The sequence below is a fragment of the Halichoeres trimaculatus genome, unplaced genomic scaffold (assembly GCF_033239565.1).
Source record: "Halichoeres trimaculatus isolate MK-OKI-2021-1 unplaced genomic scaffold, fHalTri1.1 fHalTri1_scaffold_19, whole genome shotgun sequence".
Lineage (NCBI taxonomy): Eukaryota > Metazoa > Chordata > Actinopteri > Labriformes > Labridae > Halichoeres > Halichoeres trimaculatus.
The window spans coordinates 21,454,198-21,474,823 of NW_027437197.1; the positions used below are offsets into that span (position 1 = coordinate 21,454,198).

The 20,626-nt window shown below is 40.4% G+C and overlaps 1 protein-coding gene across 4 annotated transcripts in view; it reads left to right on the forward strand.

Moving 5' to 3' along the window:
• Positions 1-20,626, forward strand: part of LOC141808748 (disco-interacting protein 2 homolog A-like) — a 109,080-nt gene that overhangs the window by 80,118 nt on the left and 8,336 nt on the right. For all 4 annotated transcript variants that reach the window (XM_074695446.1, XM_074695447.1, XM_074695450.1 and 1 more), the window contains 26 exons: positions 3,275-3,394; positions 4,367-4,564; positions 5,758-5,849; positions 6,058-6,168; positions 6,954-7,077; positions 7,164-7,273; positions 9,446-9,548; positions 10,197-10,261; positions 10,640-10,733; positions 12,278-12,397; positions 12,537-12,651; positions 12,971-13,110; positions 14,107-14,243; positions 14,330-14,410; positions 15,018-15,145; positions 15,245-15,359; positions 16,522-16,723; positions 16,829-16,929; positions 17,174-17,254; positions 18,255-18,372; positions 18,464-18,585; positions 18,675-18,786; positions 18,875-18,984; positions 19,088-19,218; positions 19,352-19,520; positions 20,379-20,549. In XM_074695446.1, coding sequence (XP_074551547.1) covers positions 3,275-3,394; positions 4,367-4,564; positions 5,758-5,849; positions 6,058-6,168; positions 6,954-7,077; positions 7,164-7,273; positions 9,446-9,548; positions 10,197-10,261; positions 10,640-10,733; positions 12,278-12,397; positions 12,537-12,651; positions 12,971-13,110; positions 14,107-14,243; positions 14,330-14,410; positions 15,018-15,145; positions 15,245-15,359; positions 16,522-16,723; positions 16,829-16,929; positions 17,174-17,254; positions 18,255-18,372; positions 18,464-18,585; positions 18,675-18,786; positions 18,875-18,984; positions 19,088-19,218; positions 19,352-19,520; positions 20,379-20,549 — 3,170 coding nt within the window. The remainder of the gene's footprint in view (positions 1-3,274; positions 3,395-4,366; positions 4,565-5,757; positions 5,850-6,057; positions 6,169-6,953; positions 7,078-7,163; positions 7,274-9,445; positions 9,549-10,196; positions 10,262-10,639; positions 10,734-12,277; positions 12,398-12,536; positions 12,652-12,970; positions 13,111-14,106; positions 14,244-14,329; positions 14,411-15,017; positions 15,146-15,244; positions 15,360-16,521; positions 16,724-16,828; positions 16,930-17,173; positions 17,255-18,254; positions 18,373-18,463; positions 18,586-18,674; positions 18,787-18,874; positions 18,985-19,087; positions 19,219-19,351; positions 19,521-20,378; positions 20,550-20,626) is intronic.

Consider the following 20,626-nt stretch of genomic DNA (forward strand, 5'->3'; position numbering starts at 1 on the left):
TTGCTTTATGAAGACACAGTGGAGTAGCAGTAAACTTGAAGTCAGTCCATCAAGTCAGTCCTGTTGTCAGTACTTACTATTGAAGCAGAAGCATTAATCCACAGCTGAATATATAGTCTCAAATACAATGCAAATATAGATCGGAAAAGGGAATGTATCTGTTACGCATTTGAGTTAATCTTGGGGATGGGAACCAAATTCTGTCTGCCCCCAGTACCGATTCACGCATCATTGTGACTGTGAGGGAGTGGAAGAGTAGCTGATATCCATGCTGGACATGAACACAGCATTGCAAGTTTATATATTGAGAAATAAATTTATTAAATTTGAAAAATTTGAGATGTTATTATTAAACAAATTAATATTTATTACCACATTAACTCACAGAAAAGTACCGATACAGATTGCCAGGTACCAGGCATCTGTAAAGCATTGTGAGAGTTTCTCATCCATAGTTACCTTTTTAAAGCTGTGTTTCTGGCTTTTTATGTAAAAGACAAAACGGCGGATAGAGTTGGAAAAAGGGTGAGAACAGGGAGTGACTTACAGGAAAGTGACACAGGTTCATCTCTACTAACCTCATGGGGCACGTCACCTGGCTGGTGGGCCAAACCTGTGCCTCTGATACCAGTTTCATTTAACAAAAATAATATTGTCAAGTTGTTTGATAAATAAAACAGTTAAAGTTCAATTTTGTTTTTTTTTTGTGTTGTGAACAGTTTATGAGGAAACCCTCTGGGTGGGCCATAAGTTTCCATACTTATGAAAAATAAACATTTTATGTTTATGTAAAGTATACCACACCAACTACAGAACTACACAAATTACTAATAAAATAGAATACAGAGGGATGAGATGATGAGTCAATAAACCTTCTTAGAAATGGCTTAATGGCACAGGATTAGGATATCATATTCAATAGCAATAATGTTAACATTGCATATGAAGAATTTTTAAGAATATTCAAAGTACTTTAAGATAAAAAATTGTCCTATAAAAGAAATTAACAGAAAATTAAATTATGTTGATTGTCCATGGATACAAAAAGGGCTTCAAAATGCCTGCGATAGAAAAATGCACTTTATAGAGAGATTGTTAAGCTGAGAACCAAAGAGTAATAAATATAATTAATATAAAAAAAGATAAATTAATATAATGTGAACAGCTAAGGGAGAATATTAGAATAAAGCACTAGAGGATATATATATATATATATATATATATATATATATATATATATATATATATATATATATATATATATATATATATATATATATATATATATATATAAAGTTTGGTTTTTTTGTTATTGCCATCATTATTATTTTTATTACTTTTATTGTTATTGTTATTATTTTGTCAGAAATAAACTTTTCTACTGATACTTCTACTACAACTACTATGTTGGACAACCTTTTTTGTTTATACCGTGTGCTCTATTTGATTATCACTGTTTCAAAAACACACACTTATTAAAAGTCTTGTGTATCAGGAGAAGATACAACACATAAATCATCTCAAGGAATGTAATGCAAACACCATTACAAGCATCACTTCAGCTGTGCTAATGCAAGTTCATAAACAGAGGAAAATACATATTAATATGGGTTTTTGAAACAGTAGTATATTTAGAGCACATTATAAAAATAAAAACAGTTACACAACATATGACTGGAAACTTATGGCCAACCCTGCGTATCTGAAGAAGATTATGAGAGATTTGATGGTCACTGTTAAACTATTTGCCAACTATTCTGCAGACAAAGGGAAACAGAGATCTATTTAAAGACCGTGTGGGTGGATCTTCTTTCTTTTCCCCCAGTTAATGTACATTTCAAATAGATTTATTGCCACAGCTGTGACTGTGTGGAAAAAATGAAAAGCAAACTTTTGGGGGGTTTTTTGGCGTTGCCCCTTTTCCTTGAGCCTATTGACAACGATTGGAAAAATAAATTTTAGAATCTGTTCATAGTCAAAGGAAATATTAAATTTTGTATTATTCGATGATTATTCAGATATTTTGAAACCACAACTCATCCCTACCATTTAGAGATGTGAAAAAGTATTACATAAGTGACTAACACATTGTCAGTTTTAGACTTTCAGTAGGATTTGTTTACACTGAGGAAATGTCTAATGAGGCGAGACTCGTTTTGTATTTCCTTTGTTGTTGTCTGAGTTTAATGGCTAATTAATTAATAGAGTAGGGTGTCTTCACTTAAAGACTTTCAGTGCTGTTAATAAACTACTGATGAAGAGTTGGATGTAGTCATCTTCATTTTCAGGTCCTGCTTGGATGAGATATTAATGTTCCCGATGCTCGAGTGGGTGGGGTTCAGGGCCCTCAGATGTTGTCCTGTGTGTCTGGGGCTTTCTAATTGGTCCATCAGGTGCAGCGCTGACCCCCTCATCTCTACTCCCCGTACATCTGTCCCTACACAAGAGGGCAGAGTCTGTCTGAGCCGGGCTTATTATAGTAAGACAGATCAGGAGAGCTGTGTGCAGCTGTGGCCTTCGTCTCCTGTGGCTGTCTGGACTTTCTGAGGCTGATCAGCCCTCCCTAAATTAAGTATGAAATCATGTGAAGGGAGGAAATGATGATTATAGAGTACACACAGCCACGCCAAATATCTAATCATTTCTGATGTTTTTCAACCTCATTTAGCTGTTTTTTCTTAAATCTTTGCTTTACAAAGGGTTGTGTCTTTGTGATCAAGCTTTTTGGGTATCCGTCATGACAGGGTTCAGTTTTAACACACCTAATAGTGATTGCCGTACACGTTGATTATAGCCTATGGTTGTGAATTTGCTGAGACATATTTAAAACAAACCTTTCCCATGAATCACTTTATGCAAAGAGGACATCTTTGTTGCTAAGCAGCAGTCGAGGAGGCTTCTGATTTTCTGGTTTATTCTACCTGTGGTTAGATCAGAGGCAGCATCTTGATGGAAAGACCGATCCTCACACCTCCAGGTGACTTTAGAGGACCTTGAGCTCTGCTGTTTTATTGTCTCGCTACGATGTGAGTGTCAGCTGGTCGTTCTGTGTCTCATTAGAGCTACACAGTGATCTCTCCTCTTTTTCTTATCTGTTCTCCCCTCATCCATCACCTTCCTCTTACTTTATCAACCCCTCAATCTTTCTCAACTGTTCCCCCTCCAAACATCGACCTCCACTCACATATTCTCTGATCTCCTCCATGTTCTCATCTCACCGTGTTTATTTCCTTCCGACGTTCTTCTTTTCATCCCCTTCGATCTCATTGTGTAGGTGTTCCCGTCAACAGTCGCGTCTCCTCCAAAATCCAGCAGCTGCTCAACACTCTCAAGAGACCGAAGCGACCGCCGTTGCGAGAGTTCTTCGTTGACGACTTTGAGGAGCTTTTGGGAGGTAAGCTTGCCTGAGGGAATAACATTTCCTTATAGAAATCAATGAATCATGGGAATAAAAGCATCCCTGTCTCTGTGGCATGATCAGAATACTGATCAGATACTCGGGCGTTAGAGAATCAAATCTTCTGAGTGCGACAGCCGTCAGCAGATTCTGCAGCTCTCAGAGTTTTATTTGTTGAATTCTTGTTAAATATGAGATAGAAATACCACACGGACCTCAGTGTAAACAGTGTAGCTGCTCTTTTAGATCAGTTGCTGCTATTTTGTCTCAAGCTGAATCAGAGACCACCAGGTGTGCCAGGGGTGCGGTTACAGAAACACCGGGTACAGAATCAGGCTTTAACACTCACACCCAGTGGACCAGCCCTGCATAACCATTTCCTCCATTCCAACAAGTCCATCGTGGTTTGGGTGGTACTCTACCAGGCTGAGTAAACACTGTCAGGGTGAACACACCAGCAGGTAATTGTGAAGCCTCCCGGCCTCTCTGGCACAGGAACCGTGACATGGCAAGCATCAGTGTGGAGAGAAACGCACACAGAGCTGAAAATGACAGCCGACCAGACTGGCTGCTTTATTTGGCCGGGCTGTAGTACCAGCTCAGGTAAACAGCTCTGAATCCCACTTAACCACAGGATTCAGGAGAGTGTGAAGGAAAAATAGTGACAGAGAGATGGAAGTTGAATCAAAGAGTAAGTGGTGTGCTTGATCTTTTCAGTAAGCTGCGGATTCAAACTTCTCTGGAGCCTCATAGGCACGAAGATTTCTAAAACTCCACTGTTACCCTCCAGTTTTCTAAAGGAATCACTCATAATTCATTGCTTGAAATCCTTCATTTCCCAGACTCACCCGAAGAAAGATGCACAGCTCAAAAACCTTGTTATTCACGATCTGAGTTTTTCCCAACTCATTCTAAGAGCAGAGGCACATTCAGTCTGTTATCCTCTTATTCTTCCTCTTCTGTATCCAGTCCAGCATCCAGATCCCAACCAGCCCAAGCCAGAAGGCCAACAGATGAGCCCCCTTGAAGGAGAGCCTCTCGGCACGGCCAACAAATGGCCCCCCTCCTTACCAGCAGCTTTACAGCGATGGGGCACCACTCAGCCCAAGAGCCCATGTCTGACTGCGCTCGACAATTCAGGAAAGCCCGTCTACACACTCACCTACGGTACGTCTCAGCCTGTGGGTGAACTTAGGAAAATGAACCATCATTTATCAGCATAAAAATAACTGATTTTTCTGATAAAAACCTTGACTGAGAAAAAATTTGATGCAGATTATAATTTTACAAGGTTATTTTTGGGGCTTTTTGCGCCTTTCCTTGGATAGAGGAGGACAGTGGGTAGAGTGGGCAACAGGATAAGAGTTGGGAGTGACATGTGGGAAAGGTGCCACACACTGGATTCTGGAGTGTGACTTAGGCCATGTCCACATGAAGCCGGGTATTTTCAAAACAAGTTTCCCCCCTCGTTCATTTTAAAAAATACTTTTGTCCACACGCAGCGGGTAAATCCGCCAGTGAGAACGCCAAACCCATAATGGGCAGTGTTTTCCTGACTAAAGACCCATGCCAGCCAATCAGAATGAGCCCCCGTCATTCAGCTGTGACGTTTGAGAACCGAAAACTCTGTTTACCGGCAACAGCACGAAACCATGAAACCGGAGTTTTCCCAAATCTTCTCTTTGGCCGGAGTTCTGAGAAAACATAATTTTTAGTGACGTTAAGCTGCAGTTTCGTGTGGACGACAGGTGTAAATGTATAAAAATATATGCGGTTTCCCAAATACCCAGCTATGTGTGGACATGGCCTTAAGCCTTAAGGTCATCTGTGTTTCAGGATGGGTTCCTTTCACATTTGGAATGATACAGTATTGATGCCCGGAACCTGGCAATCAGTATTGGTACTCAACAGTACCACTTTTCAGCACTTTTGTGTGTTTATGTGGTAATAAATATTAATTTGTTTAGTAATAAAATCTTCATATAAGTTTTCAATACAACATATTTATTCTTTAATGCATAAACTTGTGATGTTGTGTTCATGTCCAGCGTGGAAAATTGCCTACTTCTCCCCTCTCTCACAGTCAGAAGGATACGTATAGGTATCGAAACATGGTATTGTTTAAATTCACGTGAATTGGTACTCTGTACTACAAACAGAATTTGGTCAGTACCTTTAAAAGTACATAATTTGGTAACCATCCTTATTGGGGCTCCATGATTTTATGGTTTGACCCAGGTTTCATCCGTTTGCAGTCGATGAACTATCCTGCAGCAGGGAGGCGCCAGAAGTTTGGGTTTCACTTATGGGGTGCAGTCTTAACATCCATCATTTTATAAAGTCTATGTTTCCATCTGTAGGTAAACTCTGGACCCGCAGCCAGAAACTGGCCTACACTCTACTGAACAAGCTGAGCACCAGAAACGAGCCGCTGCTCATGCCGGGAGACAGAGTGAGTCATGAGATTTAACATGAGTGGTCAGATGCTGATGGGTGTTTGGATGGCGCCTGCTGTTGTTGAAGAAGCGTAATTTTCTCAAACACAAATACCAGCAAATGCCTCATTAACTGTAATGTGAAGCTGGAATATGATTCTTGCTCTACGTGTTCCTTTTTGTCACACGTCTCATACCGTGACGCTCTGTGTGATCCACCTGCAGGTCGCACTTGTTTTCCCCAACAACGACCCTGTGATGTTCATGGTGGCGTTTTACGGCTGCCTCCTGGCAGAGCTGGTACCAGTGCCCATCGAAGTGCCGCTGACACGAAAGGTAAAAGATGAAACAGTCTTCAGGGAATGTCAAGACTTATTTCAGTGTGTGCTTCACAGCCAATGAGGAGCAGTAGTGACCCCTGCTGGACAGCTGGCCTGCTTGATAATTGACAAAAGGCTACGGAGGCATTTAATGTGAGCTTTATATCAAAATAATGTGACAGTAAACGACACCAAATTAAACCTCCTTCATTGCACAAGCTAAATATATGAACTGTGTCTTTTAAGCATTCTGTTGGTAGATGCTGTGCTGTAATAAACAGGGTTTGAGTGACGTGAAATGATCTGTAGCTTCAGTCAAAATATTAGATCACAGGACAGCTGTTCTCTGGAGCCCCTCACTCATTCTGGCAGCAGACATTTCCTCCTTCTCTCTCTGTCTCTTCTCATTTTCTTTTCTGCACCCCCTTCTTCTTTTTCTTTAATCCCACCCAATATCACACATCATGGTTGGCTCAGCAGGAGTTTAGTTTTTAAGCTTGTTTTCAATCAAATATGAGTGAGTGTCAGATCATGTGCTTTGATGCTCAGCGGTGGAGTTTTTAATAATGATTGGCCGTCACTCTGTTTTTTCACCTGCTGCAGCAGCTTTGATGCTCCGAGGTTTCTTCTTCTTCTTCCTCTGTCATTGCTCTTCTTTCTCTCCCTGATGCTATTCCCAGAGTCCCTCAGAACAGCTTTTTCTTTTATGATTCTTATTGCTTTTTTTCTTTACTGGTCAGATTCTGTTTGCTAAAGTTTTACCTCACAAACTCTGCTTTCTCATCTTCTTCGGCCCCATAGGACGCAGGAAGTCAACAGATTGGCTTTCTGTTGGGCAGCTGTGGCGTCACATTGGCGCTAACAACCGATGCTTGTCAGAAAGGCCTACCCAAAGCACAAACAGGGGAGGTAGCAACGTTTAAAGGTAAAGCACGTCTGTTTTTTTAATTTTAAGTGTCTGTATGTCAAGTTTTATTATGTACAAACCATCTCTCTGTCTCCTCACTTCAGGCTGGCCACGGTTGCTGTGGTTCGTAACGGATGGAAAACATGTTGTGAAACCTCCAAAAGACTGGTATCCTCCTATCAGGGAAGCCAGTAATGACATAGCATACATAGAGGTGGGTGTAAATTCACTGACGTCCCAAAACATTAATCTCTACAAACTCCCTACCAGCTTCTTTGACATCCTTTGGTCATTATTTTGCCTTGTTCAATTGTTTTCCTTTTTCTTTCTTTTCTATGTTTTATTTTTTGTTAACCACTTACTGCCTGATTTAATTAACAATTATAAAAATATATTGTTGATATGTGTTTTTGAATTCTTACAGATGATAAAATTAAGCAAAGATTGTAAATTTGAGTAAAGTACACACAATAGTTATAACGAAGTTATGTCATATATATAGACACGAGAAGTTCATCCCCTGACCAACATATTGTGACAAAGTGGATCCGATATGATCTTTGGTTTGTGTAGAATATAAATCAATTGGCAATTGTGAGATACAAAGGTCATTTCAGCTGCATGAAGACCTGACAGGGTATGTCGCAAATTAGCCACAACAGGCATCAAGGGGTTAATTTTCTAAACCAATAACAGCAGCAGGAAACAGCTAAACAAATCCGCATCCTGACAATCATGAGACATGACAAATATACGACCTGACCAGAGGTGAAAAGTAACGAATTACATTTATTCACATTACTGTAATTGAGTAGTTTTTTTTGTGTACTTAATACTTTTAAGTTTTTTTTAAAATCTGTACTTAGTTTTGTAATTTGCTACATTTTAAAAAATATCAGTTACTGGGTAAAAAAAAAAACATAGGGTAAATAAAAATAAAATAAAAACATTGCACGAGAGACAACTGCTGTGTCCACCACAAAATTGACACCACAGAAGAAGAATTATAAGAAATGGGAACAGGAAACAGCTTGGTGCTATATCACAAGAAAGATGGAGACGAAGAAGACAGGCAACAGTGGTGCAGACCTAACTGGAGGCAAAATGTTCATTCTCTGACAGAAAATGAAGTAAACTTCTGACCACATTTGAGGGAACACTTTGGCTTCAGGTACAAGAAAGGCAACAGTTTCATTCTGCACTGTAAGCTGTGTTTGCCCAGAGTGACTGAGGTAGCAGCTCATAAGAACTCTACATCAGACTTGCACAAACACGTAGAGGTAAAATTAATTTAAATATTTCTGCCATTGCAATGGTAGTTAGATTATGTTTTGCAGTTTAGTATGATGAGGTAAGGCAAAGGTGTGCTTCAGCAGGTAATAGGGGAATACCCAGTTGTGTTGAAAATAAATAAAATATCCTGATATCTATTACGTGCCCTTTAGTTTTACAATAAACAAATTAAGAAAAACTAAACAACGGATGTCACACTTCCTCATTTTCCATGAAATTTGACTTCGAACAATTTTCAGATGTCACAATAATTAATATTCTGGTACTTGAAGCCACATATAATAGAGATACTCAAAGCAGTTCAGGCCTCCATACTTGGATATATCTTCCATATCCATTTCAACCACAACTTCTTAATTTTTTTCATATTGTAGTTTTAAAGCAAAGTCAGACTTTTCCATAATATAGATTTCATGTCCTCCAGTGTTGGCACGTTTGGTTGTAACCACTTCCTTCTTACAGCTTTCCTCCCTCCTATCAATAGTATCTTCATTATATAATTATCAGCTAATGATTGGGAATGTAATACCATGATTCATTGGTACAGTGAGCTGACATCAAATGGGACAGTAGTTTGAAATATATTCTCCACACATTCATGAAAGTCAGACCAGTAGGACTAAAATTTTGGACAACCCCAAAATAAATGTTGATGGTTGGCGAAATCTGAACCACACATCTTCCAGCAATTTGTTCCACTACCTTGATGTCTCTTCTGGGCAGGGCTAATAAAGAATCTCATAATGTTCTTCAATCCAAACTCACACCAAGTATGTGAAGTTGTGGTTTTCCATTGAAATTTACAAATTCTATCCCATTCATCCTCAGGTATGATCAGGTCTCCCTCATTTTCCCATCTGCTTTTAAAATGCAGGGAGTATGAGTTTAGAGAGTCTTGGAAACTTTTGTGTGATCTAGATGTTAGATCACTTTCACTCCCAGATTTATAAGTTTAACAAAGACCTTCAGGATATCACTTCTTAATGCCTCTGTCATAATAGTATTAAGTCGATTCACAGAGCCGTTATGCATGAAGCAGCAGTGGGCTGTTAGACCTCTCTCCATCCATGTTTTCTTTTTTCATTACCTTTAGTACAAAACTAGCAAAGAAGGAAGCACCATGGGGATCACAGTGTCGCACTCAGCCATGTTGGCTCACTGTCACGCTCTCACACAGGCCTGTGGCTACACTGAAGGTGAGGAGGACTCGGTTATTTATTAACTTATTCATAATTAAGCTCTGAGTTTTTTTCAATCACTTCCTCATTTTCTAACATGAAGGGACACAAATATTTCTGTACGAGATAGAGAAAGTAGAAAGAAAGAGGGCTGGAGGCACTTGAGTGAGATGTACTGGAAACAAAAATATAAGAATGAGCAAAAATGAAGGTAAATCAAAAAAGTGTAAGAAATGTTTTTTCTCATTCTTCTGCAGGTTAGATAGTGCAGAGAGAATTCATTATTTTTGTGCTTTACAATAAGAAAGAAGTTCCCTGTGTCACTGCTCTCATTCTGGGAGTGTAATTACCGTCCAGGATGACAAATGCAGCAGCTCGGCTGGTTGTGTTTCTCTCCGTCAGACTTGGGTCACATCTACTTAAAAAGAAAGAGAACATAAGGCGCCTCCTCTGCTCCTGTCCCAGTTTCACTCTGATAACTTCTCATAGCTCCAGCAGCCCTGCCAGCCCCTGTGAAACAGCTACAATAAGAATTAACTCGCTATAAGAGCTGTTTTGTGTTCAGAGGAAGAGGATGATTAGGGTGTGATTGCTCAGGTGAAGAATGTCAGATGTGGTGGCTCAAACTCTTTGCCTAATGCTTGCAAAATCTGTTTCAATTTGCAGCTGAGACCATCACCAACGTCCTGGACTTTAAGAGAGAGGCAGGATTATGGCACGGTGTTCTGACTGTGAGTGGACTCGAAACCTACAGTGAAGCTGAAAAGAGGGTTATGTAATCTGATGTAAAGGAGATATACGCCCGCTCTGATGATACAATGTCAGGATTTTCTGACTGACTCCTTCCATCAGACTTCATCTGTACTGAAACTTTCACACAAGCTTAGTCAGATTTTCATATCTGCATTGTTTCCTGACAGGTTGTAGAGTTTATGTACGGCACATTTCTGACCTGCTGTTGCATGTTTAAATTCCTTAAATGACAAAGCTGCATGCCTCTTCCAAACTGAAAGTGAAAAAGTCCTGTCATGGCTTGCAGCTTGTTTGCAGTGACATCCAGTTGTTTTGAAATGCAATGACGTGGTGAACTTTGTTGCGTGTCATACCAGAGCGTCATGAATCGGATGCACGTGATCAGCATTCCCTACTCCCTGATGAAAGTCAACCCGCTGTCCTGGATACAGAAAGTTCACACGTACAAAGGTCAGTCAGCTTTGATGATCTCCAGTTTGTATGAAGAATCTGCTACCTGCATGGTCATGAATGAAATCATAGGGACTTTTTTGTGTCTTTTTTTCTGTTTCCATTTTTACCCCCACTAAGGAGGCTCTGTTTTTGGGAGAGTTTGTCTGTGAACAACATAACTCAAAAAGTAACAAACGGATCTTGATGAAATTTTCAGGAAATGTTCAAAATTGGATAAGGGAGAAATGATTACATTTTGGATCCAGGATTTTTTTAAAGGATTCTTTATCATTGTGAGACAGGGCTGTTTTCACCATATGTGTATATAACTCCACAATAAATGGTCAGATTGCTTTGAAAAACGATACAAGACAAGGTCACCATAATTTCTGACAGATGTAAAAGTACGATCCAGATCCTGAAAATATTCTGGATACTAAGATCTGGAATATGAAATATGTACTGGGTCATCATAATTTTCAACACTGTCAGGAAACAAACTATCATACAAACCTGTAACTAACACCAAATTGTAGCAGACAGTCTGCTGAAAGGGAGTATAACATCAAAGTAGGACTAAAGTGTTGGTGACAATCACAATATGATTGGTGGAGGTCTGCGCTCTCTGAGTGATTTTCTAGTTTCTACATGACATCAAAACCAAATCTTATACATACAGTATTTTTTCTCAACTGTTTTGAGTAGGGATAGACTGATTATCGGCTGTGCTGATTATCAGGGCCGATATTTGGCATTTTGGGGCATATCGGCATTGGCCTTTTTTTTAATTCGACAGCCGATATGAAACCCATTCAAAACTGTTTTGTTTTGGCTCTGATGCTTCTCTGCACAGTTTCTCCATGTCTACTCTATGGAAGCCCTTGATGGTCATTTAAAATCAGTCATGCAAAACCAAACAAAAAATTAATTCAACTGCATTACATGCCTATGAAAGGCAGCACAAATTCAATTCTGTCCAGTTTTTCTGCAGTTACATTGAAATTTTGGAAAACTTTATTTACTGTAAAAAAAAACTTTAGCTATTTTTTTAAAAGTTTTCATTTAACTTTATAAAACATGCTGCTAATCCTGGGAGCTGTTTAATAAACATATGCTTAAAGGCATTTGATTGCAGTTAAGTGTTGGAGTTTGTATTGTTCAAAACTTTTTAAGCCAATATTTTCACTTTGACTGCAAATAAATATCGGCTTCAAATATCAGTTATCAGCCTCCTTGCCTACTAATAATAATCGGTATCGGCCCCAAAAAATCCATATTGGTCTATCTCTAGTTTTGAGTCTTGGTGCAGATTTGACCTGACTTCATGGATTAAAGCAACACTTTGTTGCCCACTCTTTGATTTCTAGTTTATCCGTTAAATCCTCCTGCACTGAATCGATCTCATGTCCTCTGCCTCTGGTCGAAGCTGTGCTGAGTCACCTGTTGGTTACTGAATCTTCTGTCAAATGTAGTGATGTGCAGCTGAGTGTCATCTCGGATGACAGAGCTTTTGATTGATTGAGTTGATCGTGAGCTTGTCACTTTGTGTGTCCTCCCTGCAGCGCGGGTCGCAGTGGTAAAGTCGAGGGACATGCACTGGTCCCTGCTGGCCCAGAGAGACCAGAGGGACATCAGCCTGAGCTCGCTGCGCATGCTCATCGTCGCAGACGGCGCCAACCCATGTGAGTCCACTGACAGATCCTCATCTAATGAAATAACCTCACAGACAGCCTGAGGCCTGAGAGATAACCACTGATTTATTCTGTTTGTCTCTGTTTAACTGTCTTTCTCTGTGTGTAATGTGTGTGTGTGTTTTCACAGGGTCGATATCCTCCTGTGATGCTTTCCTCAACGTGTTTCAGGCACGTGGGCTGCGACCTGAGGTGATCTGCCCATGTGCCAGCTCCTCAGAAGCAATGACTGTCGCCATCCGGAGGTAAGCAGCTGTAACTGCACTTCTGTACTTACTGAGGATGAGGAGGAATAATGTTTGTTAGACTTAAGCAGAGAGACACAGCAGCTTTCTGCCCGGTATTGAGAAAGGTTGACAAACCAACAGACGATGCACCAAAAGAAAAATGGATGCTGTTGAATGAGAAATCCCATTTTTACAAGAAGAATTTTTTTAGAGATGTAAAGATGCAAAGTTTCTTTTGAGCACTGCTGCACAAACAGTGACTTTACATGTACTTACTGTGTTTGCCTCTCACTACACATTTGATGGCATTAAGTGATAAGTGTTTTAATGTCCCCAGGCCTCCAGAAATGGGAGTTCCTCCACCAGGGAAGGCGGTGCTGTCCATGGGTGGACTGAGTCACAGCGTGATCCGAGTAGACACAGAGGAGAAACTCTCAGTCCTGACGGTGCAGGACGTGGGGCAGGTCATGCCTGGAGGTACGGAACATGACAGTGCTCATTAACACTTTTATGTGAAGAGTCTGAAACCTCAAGATCAAGTTGGTCAGAAAGGATTTCTTAAGTTTAACCCTTTTTATTCCCTGCAAAAAACTAAAATCTTATCAAGCGTTTTTGTCTTATTTTCAATAAAATAATGTCTTTTTGGACTTATTATTTTTATAGATTTGCTTTTATTTGAGATTAAAGCTGAGTGTGTTTTAATCATCAAAATGCTGCCTTTATTTTATTTTTTCAATTTATTTTAAACTTTTTTCTTTGACAGTATCATGGGCAGGATCTTAAATCCTTTACCTTTTGTTATTTTAATTGCTTTAATCTTTCATAGCTTTTTTTTTTTTTTACAGACGTTTCCTTTATTTGGTGGTGGTTCTTAGCTTGTTATATTTCTATATTTTTCCTCACATTTCTCTTTTACTTCTTCTCTTTTATTTCCTTTGGTTTGTTTTTATTATGTAATAATTCATAATTTGTTTGTTATTATGTGTTTAGGTGTTTTTTTTCTCAATCTCAAACTATGCCTCCTGTTGGAAATAGTCTGGAATTGACACCAGTCACATCAATAAAGGATTCTGATTCTGAATAAAGCCCCTAATAACATTGTTTTTGAATAGTGCTATCTGAATAAAGTTTATTATTATCATTAGTATGAGCCACAACCACCTGACCAGTCTAAAAAAATGTCCTATTCAAAAAAAATCTGCCAGTTGAATAGAAGACAAGCTACTTATATTAGGACATTATTCTAATTTCAAGAAACTTGACAAGCACTTTTTTCTTATCCCACCTGCAGAATTTTTTTTACTTGTTATAAGCAATTCAGACCTCTTTTCTGTCTTTAAATAACTTGAAACAAGACATTTTTTCGACTTGTCAGGTGACTGTGGCTCCTATTAAGTCTAAAAAGATTTTATTTTACTGAAAATGGGAAAAAAAAACACTTTATAAGATCTCTTTTTTTGTGTGTGTCTCCAGCCTCTGTTTGCGTGGTGCGGGTGGAGGGGACCCCCTACATCTGTCAGACAGATGAGGTTGGAGAGATCTGCATGAGCTCAGGTAGCACAGGCGTGGCTTATTACGGCCTCCCAGGAATGACCAAGAACGTCTTTGAGGTTAGTGTGTGACACAAAAATCAAACCTATTTTTGTTTCCCCATTGTCTATTTATACGTGTTTAATGGTTTAATGTCTCATTGCAGACAATCCCAGTGTTATCATCCGGTCTCCCCATCAGTGACCGACCCTTCACCAGGACCTCCCTGCTGGGCTTCGTGGGCCCGGTGAGTTCAAAGAGCAGTTTTATAAACTTTTGCAACTCATGCTACATATTGACATCTCAAAACTGGCTGCTTAATCCTAAAATATTCAATAGGTTTTTTTTTAATAAAACATAAATCTGTCAGTGTTTGTTTTTAATCCTCCATTTTGAGCAAAAACGACTTTGTTCACTCATATCACAAAAATGCACATTTTCTGTGCTGAGCAAAGAATATTTGAAGTTTTTCAGCCCAGGGAACTGAAAAAAGAAGTTAAATGTGTAGAAATCTATTTCTGAAACATCCCTGGAGAAATAACTGTGCACAATTTTCACTGCTTGTGAGGGTTAGGGTCGTATTTACATAGCTGGAAAGAAAACTGTCACAACCTGAGCAATCCAGGGACAATCAAAGACAAATGAAGCACATGAGGGGAGAGTTTACCTGAATAATCAGAGGTTGACGTGTGGTGATGGGTTTTATTCCTGAGCTGAAGCACGTTTCCTTTTTTTTCTCTCAGCTCAAGGATGTAAAGATGACAAAGCCAAAGTGGAAATGCAAATTTAGGATTATGTAATATCCGAATAAATACAAAGATTTACTCACTGAGTGGTGTTTGGTTTTCTAACAGGACAGCCTCGTGTTTGTTGTGGGGAAGATGGACGGGCTGATGGTGGTCAGTGGACGCAGACACAATGCTGATGACGTGGTGGCCACAGCTTTGGCAGTGGAGCCCATGAAGTTTGTGTACAGGGGGAGGTAAAGAAAAGAAAACCCCTTAAAGACACTTACAATTTCTGTTTCCTCTCATTTGTTTGGTTCAGTGATAGTTTCATGTTTTGACTTCTATCTCACCAGGATAGCGGTGTTTTCTGTGTCAGTGCTGCACGACGAGAGGATCGTTGTCGTGGCTGAGCAGAGGCCAGACGCTTCGGAAGAGGACAGCTTCCAGTGGATGAGCCGCGTCCTCCAGGTCCTATTTGTATTCCTCTGTCACATATAGTGGGGAAAATAAGTGTTGAACGCGTCAACTTTTTTCTCATTACATTTATTTCCATAGCTGCAATTCAAACAAAACTTCTACCAGACATTGGCATTAACTCAAATAATCCACACATAGAAAGAAATCACAACGTTCAGGTCCATAAATAATTATTATGTGGGATTAAGTAGGATAACACAGGAAAAAGTATTGAACGCACCATGGAAAGGCTGTATACTTTGGCAAGGAAATGCACCATACCATCTGAAATCTGAATTATGGAATTATTACTTGAACTTCCAATTAGTGCAAACCAACATCAGCTGGGCTACAGCAAATTGATGGTCCTTTAAAAAAAGCTGTTTTTTTCACCAAGCAGTTAAATGCAACACACCTCATGATGGGTAAAGGCAAAGAGCTCTCTGAAGACATTCACAACCTGATTGTTGCTCAGCATCAGAATGGAACTGGTTACAGACTTATATCAAAGCACCTGAATACTCCAGTCAGCACCGTGGGGCCATTATTTGCAAGTGGAAGAAGCACCACCTTACCATCAACAGGCCAGGCACAGGAGCTCCTTGCAAGATTTCTGACCAGGGAGTCAGAAAGACTTGGAGGCAGCAGGTACAATTGTTACAGAGAAAACAATAGGCAATGCACTCCACCGCCATGGGCATGGATGCTCAGCCTGCAAGACTCCATTCCTCAAGAAAAGGCATGTTGAAGCTGGTTTTAAGTTTGCTAAACAGCATCTTGACAAGCCTGTAGAATACTGGGAGAATGTTGTCTGGTCAGATGAGACCAAAATTGAAGTTTTTGGCTGTCATACTTCATACCATGTTTGGAGGAGAAATGGCACTACACATCACCCTAAAAACACTACACCAACAGTGAAGTTTGGAGGTGGAAGCATCATGGTGCTGTTTCTCATCTCATGGTTTTGGCAAACTTCATATAATTGACGGAGCAATGAATGGAGCCATATATGGGGAAATTCTTGATATGAATTTGATATGAAAAAGTTGACACGCGCTTATTTTCCCCACTGTAATTTAAATCAGAAAAATCACTCCCAAAGTTTTGAATTAATACTAAAACTCCACATAAGTCAGAAATCAAAGTTCATGTTATTCTCCACCTCTGTTTCCAGGCCATAGACAGCATCCATCAAGTCGGAGTGTACTGCCTGGCTCTGGTGCCTGCCAACACACTTCCTAAAGCTCCCCTGGGTGGCATCCATATATCAGAGACAAAACAACGCTTCCTGGAGGGCGCCCTGCACCCCTGCAACGTCCTCATGTGCCCTCACACGTGTGTCACCAACCTGCCCAAACCCAGACAGAAACAACCAGGTAGACCACCCGATGTCCTGTCGTGAGCCAGGTTTAGAGTCACACATGCAGGATGTGGACTTGTTTTTGTGGATGCTCTAACTTGACTGATGTTTTTCTGGACAGAGGTCAGTCCTGCTTCTATGATAGTGGGAAACCTGGTGGCAGGGAAGAGGATAGCACAGGCTTGTGGGAGAGATGTGGCTCAGCTGGAGGACAATGAACAGGCAAGTTCAGAGCAATCCTCATTTTATGCACTCTTTACCTAAAACACATACTGCAGATACATTCAGGATGAAATATCTGTGAAAAGCTGATCTCTGCTGTCCCTTAGTGGCTTGATGTGTTTGTATTTTACACATTGTTTACTTTTTGTGCCATGTTATCTTTTATTTGTGTGTTGATTCATCTTTGTCTCAGGGTTTGTTTGACTTTGCTGTTGTTAAATGTCTGTTTTTCTTCTTCTTTTAGTTCCTGTACATACAAGAAGTGCTGCAGTGGAGAGCTCAGGCAACTCCAGACCACCCCCTGTTCCTTGTTCTCAATGCTAAGGTACAGACTCCTTTTAACAATGACAGAATAGAATAGAATAGAATAGAATAGAATAGAATAGAATAGAATAGAATAGAATAGAACTTTATTTGTCATTACAACCAGTGAAATGAAATTGCAAGAGCCCTTCAGTTAGTGCAAAACAGTTAAAAGTGCAAAATAGCTGGCATGTTCAGGTACATTAACGACATGAGGTAATTGTTAAGTAGTTGTATGACGACACATGAGGTACTGATTTCAGCCTTTGTTCAGGACCCTTACTGCTGTTGGGTAGAAATTGTCTCTGAACTGTTTGTCCTTGTAGTGATTGACCTGTACCGCCTCCCTGACGGTAACAGATTAAGCATGTGGTGTCCGGGGTGAGAGGGGTACGACCTGAAGGAGCAGATACCCATCATAATAACATGCTCAACATGTTGTTTGATGCATAGGATTTCTTTGCTGCTTGAGTCCTGACGAGAACCAGGAAGTACGGTCACATTAGTCCAGTGCTCAGGTCTCTGCTCCAGCTTCCTGTGGCTCAGAGAATAGACTTTTAAACAGCTCTGCTTGTTTACGAGTCTCTTCATGGTTTAGCTTCTAAGTACATCTCTGACATGCTAAAACCATATGAACTAACTTGGTCTCTGGGAACCTCAGGGAGAGGTCTCCTGCTGGTGCCCAGTGTCAGGACTAAATACTGTGAGGCTGCAGTCCAGTTTTATGCCTCTAAAATCTGGGACAGTCTTTCAGGAGATGTGAGACAGGCCTCAACTCTGACAATGTTCAGATCACTGAAACAGTTTGATTTACCTTAGCATACAACACCTGAAGGTATATTATCTGCACTCTCCTCTTTTAATTCAATCAATACTTTTAGTGTTTTATGGTTTGATTGTATGCAATGATTTTATTCTGCCTATTGTGATTTTATTTTATTTTAGCTGTAAAGCACTTTGAATTGCCTTGTGTATGAATTGTGCTCTACAAATAAACTCACCTTACTTATTCTGCTCCTCAGGGTACAGTAGCTAGCACAGCTTCCTGCCTGCAGCTACACAAGCGTGCTGAGCGGGTGGCTGCAGCACTGATGGGACGCCTCAACACTGGAGACCATGTAGCTCTTGTATACCCACCAGGTAAGACGTGCCACCACAGCTGTACTGTACTCCTGTTTATAAGAGTCCAAATAAAATACAAAGCGCTATAAAAACAATTTTTTGCCTGCAGGAATCGACCTGATTGCCACCTTCTATGGCTGCCTGTATGCTGGCTGCGTGCCTGTCACTGTCAGACCTCCACACCCGCAAAACCTGGCAACAACCCTGCCCACTGTCAAGATGATCGTGGAGGTAACCCAGCCTGCTGAGCTGCATCAAAACGCTCTTAAAAGACTTGAAGTAGCGTATATATGTAGTGATGTGATGTCTGTGTGTTACAGGTCAGTAAGTCAGTGTGTATCCTCACCACTCAAGCAATAATGAAGCTTCTTAAATCCAAAGAGGCGGCTGCTGCTGTGGACATCAAGAGCTGGCCAATGGTGCTGGACACAGGTCAGTGTTAATCTCACAGAAAACTTATTCTGCCATCATAGAGCAGACTTTAAAAACAAAAACCTCCTTTTCCTTTTCTCTTCTTCAGATGACCTCCCTAGAAAGAAGAGTCCCCAAATGTACAAGCCCCCGACGCCAGAGATGTTAGCGTATCTGGACTTCAGTGTGTCTACAACAGGCATCTTAGCAGGGGTTAAGGTATGTTGGATGTTACACGTCTCAGTGTTTTCAGAAACATATCACTGTCTGTGAATCACAGCAGAATAACTTGTATCTCTGTGTGTCGTATTATCTTGTCTAGATGTCTCACGCTGCCACCAGTGCCTTGTGTCGCTCCATCAAACTGCAGTGTGAGCTCTACCCATCCAGGCAGATCGCCATCTGTCTGGATCCGTACTGCGGCTTAGGATTTGCTCTGTGGTGCCTGTGCAGGTAAACCAAAGGAATATGTAGAGCTTAAAACTTCATAAAATCTTCTGTGTTGAATTTCCTGTGCATCACATGTGTCTGCTTTCACTCTCCTCTATGTCAGCCTCTCTGTTTACGTTTATGTTTCTGCTTTCAGCGTGTACTCGGGCCACCAGTCCATCTTGGTTCCCCCGCTCGAACTGGAGAGCAATGCGTCTCTGTGGCTTGCTGCGGTCAGCCAGTACAAAGTGCGCGTCACCTTCTGCTCATATTCGGTCATGGAGATGTGCACAAAGGGCCTGGGCTCACAGACTGAAGCACTGCGGGTCAGTAGCTCATCCACACACAGGCAGGGCGCTCCTCTGTGTCTGTCCACTTATTACCATCTGTATGGTAATAAGTGGACTGATCTAAGAATGTAGATCAGGGGTGGCCAACCAGTCAGAGGAAAAGAGCTACAAAAATTACCATGGTACTACAAAGAGCCACATCACACACGTGGTCTCACAAACACACTTCCTCTCACACATTAACAAAATGATATAAAATGAAAACTAATACATTTCCAATTTTCAAAGTTAGATTTATAGTGTTTGTAAGTGTGTTTAAATCTATCTATCTATCTATCTATCTATCTATCTTGCTATCTATCTATCTATCTATCTATCTATCTATCTATCTATCTATCTATCTATCTATCTATCTATCTATCTATCTATCTATCTATCTATCTATCTATCTATCTATCTATCTATCTATCTATCTATCTATCTATCTACCAATCTACCTATATATCTAGATAGACAGCTATGAGCACATGAAGATTGAGAGGGGCACATGTAGAGAAGAGAAATTGAAACTTAAGTATCAATCTCATCGATACTGATCCCAACGTTGTCATCAATCGATCAATATTTTAGACTGACTGGCACACCTCTACTCATAACAGTATATATATTATATATAAATATATATATATTTTTATGAATGGATCAAGGAGCCACACCGAAAGGCAAAGAGCCACATGCGGCTTGCGAGCCACAGGTTTGCCATCCCTGATGTAGATTATAAAATGTTCTGGTAATACATCAGTCAGATTTTTAAAATACTTTACATTTCCAATTTGTGTGTCTTAAACACAAATTTTTTTTTACATTTGTGTTCCTCCCTCGTCTCCTCTCCAGCTGCGAAACGTGAACCTTTCCTGTGTGCGCACCTGCATGGTGGTGGCAGAGGAGAGGCCTCGCATCGTGCTCACCCAATCTTTCTCAAAGATCTTCAAGGACCTGGGGCTTTCACCGCGTGCTGTCAGCACCACCTTCGGCTGCAGGGTGAATGTGGCCATATGTTTGCAGGTAAGCAGCTGTTGCGGGTCCGTGAAGCTAGGGAAAAGTGGGGAATCCAGAGCCCACTACCAATGAATTCCAAAGAT